Genomic DNA, 13,226 nt, shown 5'->3' with positions numbered 1-13,226 from the left:
GAGGAGACATATGCTCATCTTTCTGAATGGTGTGGAGCTGGAGAAATGGTGTCTCTCTTGGGGGCCAGGCTTGGTGTCGAGAAAGATCTTGGTAACTTGGGCTTTGTGGCCAATATGAACAGTGTGACTTCACACGGGATGCAGACTGAGGGGACCAACAATCAGGCGAAGGCAGTGTGGCTTACAGCCAGCAGTCGTTTTGAAGCGGCTCTGAAGATGAGATGAATCCCCAGTCGTGGGTGTTATTGAACCCAGTGGAGGTCTGGTTTGCGGACTAAGAGGAAAGACACCGTGTTTTACTCCAAATGGACAGAAACCTGTGGTACATGTTTGGCTCTGAGAACTGAATATCATATATGACTGATGGGGAGAGGTAGCGAGATTTGGAGAACTGAAGAGGGATGGGGTCGGGTAAGTGGTGAGAGAGAGTGGCTGTGTTGTTACCTGTGGCTCAAGAGGACAGAAATAGGGCTAACGGGGAGGACTTTGAGGAAGTCTGTATTTTAACCTGATAAAAACAGTGATGAGAAGATGACCCAAGCATGGTAGACACCTGTCTCAGGAAGGAGCAAGCTTCCCAGGGGCAGCCATGTTCTGCGGGCAATCCTCAGAGCCTGGGAAAGGACAGGGCCTCTCCTGCAGCAGGGTGGGCACCTCTTTTGTTCCTGGGACTCGGAGGCTAGAGGAAGGTGATTGGTCCCTGCAGGGGAAGACTTCCTTAGAAGTGCAGAATCTGGATATGACAGAGTATGGGGGAAATGGCTGGCTTTCCAATGTGTTGGGATGCTTTGTCTTACCTCTGGGGAGGTGGTTTCGGGTATATGCAGAAATAAAACAACAGTTTCCCTTCCAGTGGCTTATTTTACCAAGTTGTGTAAGTAGATACTTACAGGAATTTCCATGTACATTTGTGTGATGAACTGGGTATCATGCAGGGGTAGGAGGTGGTGTGGCAGTTGGACTTGAAAGATTGGTGGGGGGTTGGGATGGTGGCTTTGGTGCGCAGAGAAAGCGGAGGAGCTTGCAGGCCATGTTATGGGGTGGTTAAGGGCCTGGCCCACCTGGCCCAGAGGTCTGTGTTGGGAATTCATGGACATGAGACTGGGCTGTTGTGGGGGCCCCTGTTGCTCAGGGGCACAGACCTGGCCAGCTGGGGGCTGTGATTAATACTCAGACACGTCAGGTCTTACTTTCCTTGAATTGTTTTTAACTTTTTTTGGTGGAGACTTAACATTTTCCTGGTTCCTAATTTCTTGCTCCTGTACCATGTCAGTCCAAACCCAAAAATCTCTTAGAAAAGAGGTTGCTCTGGGGTGGGGCGGGATGGGGGGAGTAGAGGTTGCTTTGCAGGACTTCTCTGGAGCTGCCGAGCAGGTCTGGGCCAGTTCTGGGGAGCGGGCCCTAGACGGAGCCATCCGTGTCCTTCTGCAGAGCCTGGGACTGGTGGACCGGAACAACGAGCCGCTCACCCACGCCATGTATAACTTGGCCTCCTTGCGAGAGCTGGGTGAGACCCAGCGCCGGCCGTGTACCATCCAGGTGCCTGAGCCCATCCTCCGCAAGATCGAGACCTTCCTTAACCATGTAAGAGAATCCCCACGTTCCCCCTCACCTGCCCACAGCCTCCACCTGCAGTAGGCGACAGTGACCCCCTGCTTCCCCACTGGGGTGGAGCCTGGGAGCACCCTGGTCCCGAGCCGTCCAGTCTTGCCCACAGATGTCCCAGGGTAGTTAGGGACTGAGTCCTGCTCGGCAGGTTGGACCACAGCCTCTGGTCGAGGTGTGAATTGTGGAGGGACTGGCTGTGGGTAAAGGAGGAAGGTTTCTTCTTCATCATTTCATCTGCCTCTCCTGTCCCCCCAGTACCCCGTGGAGAGTTCGTGGATCTCCTCAGAGCTCCGGCTGCAGGGTGAGGACATCCTGCCCTTGGGCAAGGACTCGGGGCCCCTGAGTGACCCCATTACAGGCAAGCCCTACGTGCCGCTGTCAGAAGCGGAGGAGCTGCGTCTGAGCCAGAGTCTGCTGGAGCTGTGGCGGCGGCGAGGGCCAGTCTGGCAGGAGGCACCCCAGCTCCCCGTGGACCCTCATCGGGACACCATCCTCAGTGCCATCGAGCAGCACCCAGTGGTGGTCATTGCTGGGGACACGGGCTGTGGGAAGACCACGCGCATCCCCCAGCTGCTACTGGAGCGCTACGTGACCGAGGGCCGCGGTGCGCGCTGCAACGTGATCATCACCCAGCCCCGCCGCATCTCGGCCGTGTCTGTGGCGCAGCGGGTCAGCCATGAACTGGGCCCTTCCCTGCGCCGGAACGTAGGCTTCCAGGTGCGGTTGGAAAGCAAGCCTCCGGCCCGAGGAGGGGCCCTGCTGTTCTGCACGGTGGGCATCCTGCTGCGGAAGCTGCAGAGCAACCCCAGCCTGGAGGGCGTGAGCCACGTGGTCGTGGACGAGGTGCACGAGCGAGACGTGAACACGGACTTCCTGCTGATCCTGCTCAAGGGCCTGCAGCGGCTCAACCCGGCTCTGCGCTTGGTGCTCATGAGCGCCACTGGCGACAACGAGCGTTTCTCCCGCTACTTTGGTGGCTGCCCTGTCATCAAGGTCCCCGGCTTCATGTACCCCGTCAAGGAGCACTACCTGGAGGACATCCTGGCCAAGCTGGGCAAGCACCAGTACCCGCACCGGCACCGGCACCACGAGGTGAGGGGTACGCCCGCCCTGTCCCGCTGTGGCTCCTGGCCTGTCCTCCCAGACTCCCCTCCTTCCCTGCTAGAAATGGCAAAGATCGGGCCTGCCTGACAAGGGTGTGGTGAGGGTTGGAGGTGAGGTGTCACGTGCCTTGGCCTCACCGAGTCGCGGTGGCTGTGTCCTATGCACGATCCCTGGCCCCGGGACTGTGACTGGCCTCTCTTCCCCACCGCAGTCTGAGGATGAATGCGCTCTCGATTTGGACCTCGTGACTGATCTGGTTCTGCACATCGATGCCCGCGGGGAACCAGGTGGGTGCTTTCTTCTGTCCCCCAGGCCCACCCTGCCCTCCATCTGCCAGGAGCCACTGGCTCATGCCTGCAGGGCCCCTTTACAGGTGGGATCCTCTGCTTCCTGCCGGGCTGGCAAGAGATCAAAGGAGTCCAGCAACGCCTCCAGGAGGCCCTGGGCATGCACGAGAGCAAGTACCTCATTCTGCCAGGTGAGAGCATGTCGGCGAGGATGGTGGCCCCTACACCAGGCCTGCCCTCTGTCCCAGGGACTGACTCGCCTTGGGCTCAGGGTCTTGGGTTTGTCATCAGGCCACACTACTTTTTACCGGGTTGGTGACCTCTACTGGGCATATTACGAATCTGGACTTCAGTTTCATCAAAACAGGGTCAAAATTCTTGCCTGCCCTTTATGGGGAGGATTTGGCGGAGGTGGTGCGTGCCCATGACCACTGTGTGCTCGCTGCCACCAGTGCACTCCAACATCCCGATGATGGACCAGAAGGCCATATTCCAGCAGCCTCCCATTGGGGTACGCAAGATCGTCTTGGCCACCAACATCGCCGAGACGTCCATTACGATCAATGACATTGTGCACGTGGTGGACAGCGGTCTGCACAAGGAGGAACGCTACGACCTGAAGACCAAGGTGGTTCCTCTCACGGCCTGGCGCCAGCCCAGGTCTACCCCGGGCCTGTGTGTCTGGAAAGGGCTGCACTCGTGGGGTCTCAGTGTCCTTGCGGGAGGGCCATCGAGGGGTCAAGTGGGATGAAGGCCAGGCCTGGGGGAGCGTGGAGGAAGGCCTCTGGCATGTGTGTGGCTGCTCACAGGCCCCCTTCCCCAGGTTTCCTGCCTGGAGACCGTGTGGGTGTCAAGAGCCAATGTGATCCAGCGCCGGGGCCGGGCGGGCCGCTGCCAGTCTGGCTTTGCCTACCACCTCTTCCCGCGGAGCCGGCTGGAGAAGATGGCTCCTTTCCAAGTGCCAGAGATCCTGCGCACACCCCTGGAGAACCTGGTGCTGCAGGCCAAGATCCACATGCCAGAGAAGACGGTGCGGCAGGGGTGGGTGGGGGGCCTGGGGGTGCGCAGATGGGGTGCAGGCTGACGGAGGCTCTGCCTCGTTCACGCTGTAGGCAGTGGAGTTCCTCTCCAAGGCCGTAGACAGTCCAAACATCAAGGCGGTGGACGAGGCCGTGATCTTGCTCCAGGAGATTGGTGAGTGGGGCACGGCTGGGCCAGGCTGCCGAGTGGCTCTCAAGGGCAGGACTGACCGCTGAGCTTGCAGGGGTTCTGGACCAGCGGGAGTACCTGACCACCCTGGGGCAGCGCCTGGCCCACATCTCCACTGACCCGCGGCTGGCCAAGGCCATCGTGCTGGCTGCCATCTTCCGTTGCCTGCACCCGCTGTTAGTGGTCGTCTCGTGCCTCACCCGGGACCCCTTCAGCAGCAGCCTGCAGAACCGGGCGGAGGTGGACAAGGTCAGACCCGGTGCCTGCACCTGGCCCTCCTCTCCCCGTTCCGGCCCTCCGCTGCCTTCTGTCCCGAGGTGGCCTCCTTTGGTCCCTGCCCTGTGACCCCGGCACCCTCCCCCCATCCCAGGTGAAAGCACTGTTGAGCCACGACAGCGGCAGTGACCACCTGGCCTTCGTGCGGGCGGTGTCGGGCTGGGAGGAGGTGCTGCGCTGGCAGGATCGCAGCTCCCGTGAGAACTACCTGGAGGAAAACCTGCTCTACGCACCCAGCTTGCGCTTCATCCACGGTCAGCGGGCCCCACGCTGCCCTGAGCCCTCTGCCCCTCCCACTTGGACTGGGCCAGTGTGGTGAGGGGGCCCTAGGCTCACCCCAACTTTGCCTCCCCAGGACTCATCAAGCAGTTCTCAGAGAACATTTATGAGGCTTTCCTGGTTGGGAAGCCCTCGGACTGCACCCTGGCCTCTGCCCAGTGCAACGAGTACAGTGAGGAGGAGGAGCTGGTGAAGGGGGTGCTGATGGCGGGTCTCTACCCCAACCTCATCCAGGTGCTGCCTCGGGGCAGGGGCACCAGGCTGCGGTTTCTTCCCGTCTCGGCTCCTTGCCCAACCCACCCACCTTTTCCCTTCACCCCTGCAGGTGAGGCAGGGCAAGGTGACCCGGCAGGGCAAGTTCAAGCCCAACAGTGTCACGTACAGGACCAAATCCGGCAACATCTTGCTGCACAAGTCGACCATTAACAGGTGGGGACTGTCAGGTGGAGCGGGGCGGCGGGGGTGGCTCAGGAGGGGCCTCACGCAGCCCTTTGTTCCCAGGGAGGCCACCCGGCTGCGGAGCCGATGGCTGACGTATTTCATGGCTGTCAAGTCCAACGGCAGCGTCTTCGTCCGGGACTCCTCCCAGGTGCACCCGCTAGCCGTGCTGCTGCTGACCGACGGCGACGTCCACATCCGCGGTGGGTACCTGCGCCCTGCTCCGCGCCTCCGGCTGCCCTGCCTCCTCGGGCCTGGCCTCACCCGGGCTCCTCGCGCCTCTCCCTTCCTCTAGATGACGGGCGCCGGGCCACCATTTCCCTGAGTGACAGTGACCTGCTGCGGCTGGAGGGTGACTCGCGCACCGTGCGGCTGCTGCGGGAGCTGCGCCGGGCCCTGGGCCGCATGGTGGAGCGGAGCCTGCGCAGCGAGCTGGCGGCATTGCCACCCTGTGTGCAGGAGGAGCACGGGCAGCTGCTCGCCCTGCTGGCGGAGCTGCTGCGCGGGCCCTGCGGCAGCTTTGATGTGCGCAAGACCGCTGACGACTGAGCCCTGTCTCTGCTGGGGCCATGTACAGAATGAAAATGTTTATTTAAAATAAAGTTCTATTTATCCCTTGTGAGCATCGCTATCCACGGGGCTCCTCTCAGGGAGGACCTCAGCGCCCTGGGCTGGGGGCCACGCTCCCCCAACCAAGAGAAGAGTGAAGGCTCAGAAGGGAGGGACCCAAGGTCTTAGAAGAAGGGGCTTAAATCCCACACCTCAGGAGCTTGGACCAGCCTAGTCTCTGCACTGTCCTTACAGGTGTGGCGGGGCCCACTGTGCATCCTCATTCAGTCTGGCTGCCGCCTCCCAGCGCAGGCGGGTGGGGCTGGGAAAATCTCCATAAGCAACCAACGCTCACTGAGACCCTAACCCTCGGTCACAGCCATCTCCCAGAGGAGGTGCTGAGGTGAAGACCACAAGGCGCACACCAGTCCCTTGATGCAGAGGAACAGCGAGGGGGTGGGCCACAAGCTGGAGGGGTAGAAACCAGGACGTACAGAAGACAGGGCCTGCGTATTTAGGACATAAGAGCTTTATTTACTCTGGAAATCGTTACAACAGAATCACAGATTGACATGAGGAACGGCTGAGCCATAAGCAAATGGGGAAGCACAGAAACATCCCCGCCCCGATGGCTGCAGAGCAGAGCACGCAGGGCCTCTGGACCCACCTGTCGGGACAGCCTTCTCAGCTGCTCTGGCTGGTGGGACCCATCAAGGCAACTGTGACCAGACCACCCTTCAGAACACTGACCACTCCAGCACCCCCTCAAGGGCCCTCCACTGGGTCACCTCTCCAACCCCTGCTTTTGGCCAAAGGAGTGAAGAAGACCCAGAGCTTGCCCACCTCAGCGTCGACATGGGTGCAGGCACCTTGAGGCCCAGCACTGCCCCCCCACCTCCCGCTGTGTCCTCCCAGTTCCCTCACCCCTTTCTGCAGACAAAACACGGACACCGTGATGTCCCTGGCGCTACTGAAGCACCCTGGACAGTCTCTGGCTCTGGAAGTGCTTTTTCCACAAGATCATGCAATTTCTACCCCTGGTAGTGCTTGGGGAGTTGGGGATGTGGTATCGAATCTCCCTGGAGAAAATGCTACCTCAGAAACGGGGAGAACCTTCCCAGCCCAGACACCCTCCCTCTACACGGACATCAAATCCGCATGAAGCCTAGTTCAAGGGCCCCCCACCTTCTCAGCGCCAGGGGACGCCCGAAGAGGAGGCGGGAGGGTAAAGGGGCCAAGTCTGCACTGCAGAAAACAGTCTTCAGAGGAGAAGCCTCGGAGACTCCCAGGCCATTTCACTACAAACTGTTACATTTTAATCCTTTATTAGAAACCATGCAAACTTTAATACAAAAAAATACAAGTGCAATAAGAATCTTCATGTCATTATAATCCCCAGGGCTAATCATTGCAGCCATTCCAAGACCAGGCCTAACTGGGACACGCCTCCTCAGGCTGGGCTCGCCTCGCCTCTCCCCCCTTTCCAGTCAGGCTACAAGGGAGCCTGGACGGCCCACTGCATGTCCTTATTTCCAAATTTCCAACCTTGATTCCCCACTATCCACATGCGTGCCGGGCACATTGGGCTCCTCGGCAGTGTCCTAGGCTGCAGGCTTGGAGGAATTTGACCTCCATGGCCCTCTCCAGTCCCAATTTTATGTCTTCCACCAGATCCCAGGGAATGAGACAAACAGATGCCAAAACCAGCCTCTTGGTTAGAAAAGAAAAGCAGCATACACACAAAATGCCAGAACCACCAGTCCACACTGACCAGCCCCTAGCGGTCCCTGCCTGCTCTCCAGCCCACAGCCCCCACACCACGCCTGCCCTGCCCACACCATCTCTGGGGCTGGGGCCCCGAGCTGCCCAAGCCAGGGCAGCTCCCGACACCTGACCTCCCGGCTGGAGGCTTCAGGATCTCCCCTCCCTGTTTCCTTTAACACCTACTGAGGACTTTCATTTAGACATGGCTTCAACCTGCAAAACTACTCCACTGGTTTTCAGGGGTTATTAAAAAAGAAAAGATAAAGTGTGATAGCAGCTAGGCAGGTATGGGGAGGAGCGGGGACAGGCAACGCTGCCTCTGACTAACTTGGGGAGGGCAGCAAGTGGCGCCTGGTACCACCTGCACGGCGGGCACCATCGTAGGGTCAAAGGAAGAGGCGGTGGCTTAGCAGGCTCCAGGGGATGCAGTTAACGGCAGCCGCCACGTGGACGTCTGCTTCCACTCTTCCTCCGGATGGACCAGCGAGGAGGGAGGGTATGTCAGTTTCTTTGGGTTTGGTCCAAAAAACCCAAACAAATGAAGAGTATGCTGGGATCCAGCTCGCCCCGACACCCCAGGTCTCAGAAGATCCCAAAATTATTCTTCCCCACCCCATTTTCCACCCAACCTTCGTGGAGCAGCGGCGCGAAGTGGTGAGGATACAAGCCAAGCAGGGAGCTGGGCCTCGGGCGGGAAGTGGAAGGAACACGGGCGTGGGGGGAACAGCTGCTGCCCTGGGCAAGCGAGGGAGGGAGGGAGGGGGCGCCTAGAGGGCTGCCCAGGGCCCGAGCCACAGGATGGGGGGCGGCCTGGGGCGGGGAGCTAGGGGCCCGGCTGCCTGAGCTGGGGCCGCCAGGGAAGTGAGGGCGGGCGGGAGACAATGTCGGCCCCGTGATCGGTGCGGGCCCTGGCGTTTGCCCGGAACGTCAGCCTGTAGGTCTCAATCTGCAGTGACACGGGAGGAGGGAAGGGAGAGGGTGACGGGGGAGACAAGAGGGGGGACACGGGGGACGGAAGACGAGACCAGAATGTCATCATTAGATGCCTGGAAAATAAAAGGTTGCTTCGTTAAAATTCAGGCCACTCTCCAGTCAGAAAACAAAGGAGTTTCAATTTGCAGCCAGTGGCAGGGCCCCTGGCTGGCCCTCAGGCCAAGCCCAGCCACTTACTTGTCTCCTGGATCTGGCTGTCCAAGGTCTGGGCCTCCCTTTGGTCACCACCCCCTGCCAGGGTGGTGTGGCCACTAAGGCCACTGGCTGAAGTGGGGGCGCCAGCTTCAGGCGCTGCCTCAGGGATGGCCAGCTCCTCCCCAGCAGGGGGGCCCGGACACGGAGGGGCCTCGCTGCCACCGCCCTCAGTCTACAAATGAAACAGTGGGGGAGACAGTGCAGGGTCAGTCGGGGAGGGAGTGGGATGGTGATGGTGGTGGGTTCCACACACTGCCCCCACCCCCACTGCCTCGACGGCCTGAGTACAGCGCATCTGGGAGTCGAGCCCAGGTGCTCCCACCCCGACCCCAACCCACCAGGCCAAACCCTGGTTTGAATGGCCCGGTGCTGGGCAAGAACCCAGGCGTGGGCTCTGGGGCAGGAAGGGGGTGCAGCCTGGCTAGGGACGCACTCTAGGAGCCTCCTCTGGGCGGCCTCACGAAGCCTCTGACATGACAGTCCAGCTCCTTAACAAGGCTGATGCCAGATCAAAACAACTATGACAGCAGGTTGTTAGCAAAAAAACCCAAGGAATGATCTCAAGTTGCAGGTCAGGACTTGGCTAGGGAGCTCTGGGAGCTGGACCCATTCCCGTGGGGTGCAGGCTGCCACCTCGGACCTGAGGGACCCCACAGACTCCCTGCCTGGCTAATCACTGTTCACTCACCCCCGACACAGGCCTGTTCTGTGCTGGGCACCCTTTCACGGCCTGGGACAAAGAGGAGCCAGGAAAGTGTCCAAGAGGTATGAAGAGGGAGGCTACAGGGGCCAGGACAGCTTCAGGATAGAGTAAGGACTGTGGGGGCCGTAGACACCCAGTGTGAGTCAAGAGCAGAAGAGGGAGGGCTTTGGGGGTGGGGGGTGGGGCCCAGGGCACTGGGTGAGCTGGTATGCCTGTGCCACAAATGCCCAGAGGTGACAACGGAAGGCTCCAGGGTGGTCCTTGCTTAGAACAGTGAAAGATATAGCCTCTGTGCTAGAAAAACAGTTCCAGAAGTGGTTAAAAGGAAAAAAAAAAAGGGAGATGATGTGAATAAAAAGACTGGTGGTCAGAAAGGCCCAGGAGTGAGCCCTGGTCTGCACGTGCTTGTCACATGGCTGGGACCACACTGAAGTTAGTGCCCCAAGGAAGACGACCAGAGAATGGACCCTCACGAGGTGTGGAGCACGCTGCAAGAGTCTGTGATAGAGCCAGGGCCCCCAGTGGTCAAGGGAGCCAGTCAGGGCTTGAACTGGAGGACAGAGGGCGACCAGGACAAAGCTGGGATGGAGCTTGCGAGGGGTGGTTGGACACAGGAGGAAGGCCCACAGCGCCGCTCACATCCCCGCTTCCTCACCCATCTCCCGAAGCAGCTGCAGCCACCCTCAGACTTGGAAGCCTTCAAGGCGTTGCCCCAAAGTGCCCCTACCTGATGACATGGAACATGGACAGAATCTCTGGCAGACAAAGGGTCTCACAGTACTGTGGAAGGAGGGGAAGGGAAGAGAGGGAAGGAAGGCAGGAGAGGCCCAACCAGCATAGGAAGCCGCGCACTCTCCAGGGCCTGGCAGTACAGGCCTGAGGAGGTGGACGTCGGGCCTGCCGCCACGGGCAGCTGGAAACGAGCCACCCCGTTCGCAGGCCCGGAAGGAAGCCTGACACAGAGCACCGCACTGCCCTCTTGCGAGGTGCCGCGAGAACTGCACTCCACTGACCCTTGGCTTCAGTGGGGCCTGCACATCAGCCCTGTTCCTCTGAAAACGGCTGAGATGGGCTCAAAAAGGCAGCCCACGGCTCTCAGGAGAAGGTTCTGTCTCCAGCTGGACAGATGAGAGCTGACTGGGCTGGGGCCTCTTCACCTCTCCTGCCTCACTCAGGACGGATGACACGATGGCAACAGTAATGAAGTGGGTGAAACACGACTCCTGAAGTGACTGAGGGGCGGTGACAGGCACCCATGTGCTGGGACCGACTCCGGCTGCACAAGCCCACCCCCACCTCCAGCCCCATCAGGACCCAAGCACTACCTTCACGGCACCTCCTGCAGGCAGGTGGCCCACGTTATCGAGGGATCCCACCTTTGCCTGGGCCTTTTCTTTGAAGTTCAGCTTCTGACTTTCGATCTTGACATCTCCTCCACCTGGAACCAAAAAGACATGGGTCATTATGGGTGACAGAAAAATACCCCTACAGGCAGAGCCAGGAGGCTGGCTAAGGACTGGGCTGTGCCTGGGAGAGAAACGGGGAAAACGTAATCTGCTCCTGGTGGCCCTGAGGACACGGGTGGAGGCACAGTGAACACTGTCATAACAGGGCTCCTCTTCTCCAGGTCAGGCTGAGCCAATTTCGCCACGCAGCCAGAGAGAAGGAAAGTCACCCTACCACCACCGTGCGTGCACTGCCTGCAGCCCCAGGAGAGCCTCAAAAGGAGCCAAGATGCACGCCTGCCTCGGGGTCACTTGGCTGAGTGACACTTCCCTCTGACAGCAGTACGGGAGTCCAGCCTGCTTTCAGCCTCATGGACACCCTGCTGGTCACGGTCAGGATCCTGGAATCCTGATTTTCTAGCTGCCAGCACAGATACTGGAGGAGAGGAGTGACCGGCAAGACAGGATGGTCATATGGTCTGGGTGAACAGTTTAACCCAATCTGTCGTGAAAAGAAGAGAAGGTGAGAGGTGGGAGCCGAGGGAAGGTAGTCTATACATGGGCAACATTCACAGCTCAGCCAGAGTGAGGCCATGGAAGCAAGGGCCAGAGAGCTCTCACGGCCACCCAGACTCTCAGCTGGGCTTTTCCCTGAGTCTTCTTCACTCTCCCATCTCCTCTCTGCTCATGTCACCCAGCTTCCTGCCCAATCCTCCAGGTATCCGACCCACTGACTTCTGGCCTGCTGTAAAAGCTGGACCTCAAGTCACTGTCACTAGGGAAGAAGTTACCTCAGGAGAGTGGATTTTCTAGATAGGATGGAAAAACGAAGGTAAGCTGTCAGCCAGTGTGCCTGCTACTGCAGGTACGGCCCTGCCCCACGTCTGCTGCAGACTCTGGACCAGGACACATGAGACTCAGGGTACAGCCAGAACGCAGGCCCTGCCCAGACAACATGCCAGCTGCCAGAGATTTTTGCAGGGGCGCCAGGCCTGTGCTGCTGGAAGCAAAGTCTGGACTGCTGTGACAGTAAGATCCCAGCCCGTGGGCCGAGGCAGCATTGCTGAATGGCTTCCTGTCCCTTGTAGGAACTGGTGGTTGATGCTTTACTGCTTGGAAATATTCTCTGCTCCTGCGTCTGACAGGCAAGGCCCAGCCACCATTTCCTAAAGCTCCTTCAGCACCAGCTCCTGAACATGCAGCAGGGAGGCTGAGAAGGGTCTCAGCTGGTAGAGCACCTCTACCACAGGCCTAGGTCAACAGTGCTGTGTACACAGTGGGGCCTCAAGACTCTGCCCGTGCAAATGGCAGCCCTTACAAACTGTTCCTCCTCCAATGAAGAGGTTAGCGCCCAGAAAGCCCCTCCCTGACAGGGGCTGAGGACTATGCTGTTTCTACTGCTGTGCCCTGGGTGTGGGTGGCTCTAGGAGTCTTAATAAAAAGGACAGAGGCACAGGGGTGAAACCTGGGATGAGGAAGGCACCACTCACCAGGCTTGTGCTTGATGTTAGCCTTCGACCCACACTTGGAGGAGACCTTGGAGATGTCTACCTTCTTGTTCTGAATCTGAACCTGAGGAGAAAAACATACACACGGAAATGACTCACTCAGAGAGAGGGCTACTGCCAGGCTCAAACCCAAGCTCTCTTTATGGTCTCCAAAGCCCAGCTTAGAGGGCGCCTTTTCCAAAGCCTTCCCTGCGTCTCCCCTCGCTCCATCTCCTCTTCATACTGTCTCTTGTAGGGACATCGGCTCTACACTAACTGCTTCGTGTGCTCAATCGTCATTTACAGAGTACCTGCTACCATCAAAATGGCAGCCTCTGCTTCAGCTGTCTTTCCAACAGTGCTACAATTATGCCTCAGCAGGAGCGTGGGGAAGTGCACTCTTCCCAGTCACAGGTCTGGCAGCTGCTAAAGCAGGCCACCACGTGTCCTCAGCAACTGTGGCAGGCTCATCTTGCACCATACCCGAGATGACCTGTGAGGGGTCAGCAGAGGTCACTCGCCATGGCCAGGCTCTTGCCAGGATGTGGAGCCCACACAACCCTTGACTGTGTTCCAAATGTGAAGCCCAGTCCTTAGTGAAGGAACAGTTATGAGGGGAAGTTTTCCTTTACAGATGCATTCCGGCCAATACATGAAGAAGGGACGGGGAATTCCAGTTTTGCCACAGTGCACCTTTGCTGAACTCAGGGTTTGGGGCAAGAACAGCCACCAGCATCAGGAAGAGAGAGATGAAGAGAAGAGTGAGACATTATGTGCCTCCTGACAGAAACACCACCACTGCCTCTGAACATCCTGCAAAAATGTGGGGGTTAAAAAAGAGCCAAGCCTGAATTAATCTGAAGAAAAATGTGGGACTAATGAATATGTT

General features: G+C 58.9%; 2 protein-coding genes across 82 annotated transcripts in view; one reads left to right on the top strand and one right to left on the bottom strand.

The window, feature by feature from the left end:
• DHX30 (DExH-box helicase 30) overlaps window positions 1–5,823 on the top strand; it is a 28,896-nt gene extending 23,073 nt beyond the window's left edge. For all 32 annotated transcript variants that reach the window (XM_086368284.1, XM_086368275.1, XM_086368267.1 and 29 more), the window contains 13 exons: window positions 1,432–1,584; window positions 1,864–2,700; window positions 2,924–2,999; window positions 3,086–3,190; window positions 3,452–3,627; window positions 3,823–4,029; window positions 4,112–4,193; window positions 4,264–4,457; window positions 4,579–4,738; window positions 4,840–4,997; window positions 5,089–5,192; window positions 5,265–5,404; window positions 5,497–5,823. In XM_086368284.1, coding sequence (XP_086224410.1) covers window positions 1,432–1,584; window positions 1,864–2,700; window positions 2,924–2,999; window positions 3,086–3,190; window positions 3,452–3,627; window positions 3,823–4,029; window positions 4,112–4,193; window positions 4,264–4,457; window positions 4,579–4,738; window positions 4,840–4,997; window positions 5,089–5,192; window positions 5,265–5,404; window positions 5,497–5,750 — 2,646 coding nt within the window. In that variant the 3' untranslated portion in view covers window positions 5,751–5,823. The remainder of the gene's footprint in view (window positions 1–1,431; window positions 1,585–1,863; window positions 2,701–2,923; window positions 3,000–3,085; window positions 3,191–3,451; window positions 3,628–3,822; window positions 4,030–4,111; window positions 4,194–4,263; window positions 4,458–4,578; window positions 4,739–4,839; window positions 4,998–5,088; window positions 5,193–5,264; window positions 5,405–5,496) is intronic.
• A 440-nt stretch (window positions 5,824–6,263) lies between these two features.
• MAP4 (microtubule associated protein 4) overlaps window positions 6,264–13,226 on the bottom strand; it is a 152,946-nt gene continuing 145,983 nt past the window's right edge. For 34 of the 50 annotated variants that reach the window (XM_086368209.1, XM_086368228.1, XM_086368207.1 and 31 more), the window contains 4 exons: window positions 12,341–12,422; window positions 10,731–10,843; window positions 8,685–8,874; window positions 6,264–8,560 (listed from right to left, as the gene is read on the bottom strand). In XM_086368209.1, the coding sequence (XP_086224335.1) occupies window positions 8,553–8,560; window positions 8,685–8,874; window positions 10,731–10,843; window positions 12,341–12,422 (393 nt within the window). In that variant the 3' untranslated portion in view covers window positions 6,264–8,552. Of the gene's footprint in view, window positions 8,875–10,730; window positions 10,844–12,340; window positions 12,423–13,226 lie in introns of all 50 variants that reach the window. The other 16 variants (XM_086368217.1, XM_086368231.1, XM_086368236.1 and 13 more) reach the window with 3 other exon arrangements.

The sequence above is a fragment of the Bos grunniens genome, chromosome 22 (assembly GCF_055505025.1).
Source record: "Bos grunniens cultivar Pamir isolate PY7600 chromosome 22, Bosgru_T2T1.0, whole genome shotgun sequence".
In the NCBI taxonomy this organism is placed as follows: Eukaryota; Metazoa; Chordata; class Mammalia; order Artiodactyla; family Bovidae; genus Bos; species Bos grunniens.
This window is presented reverse-complemented; position numbering and strand designations above follow the sequence as displayed.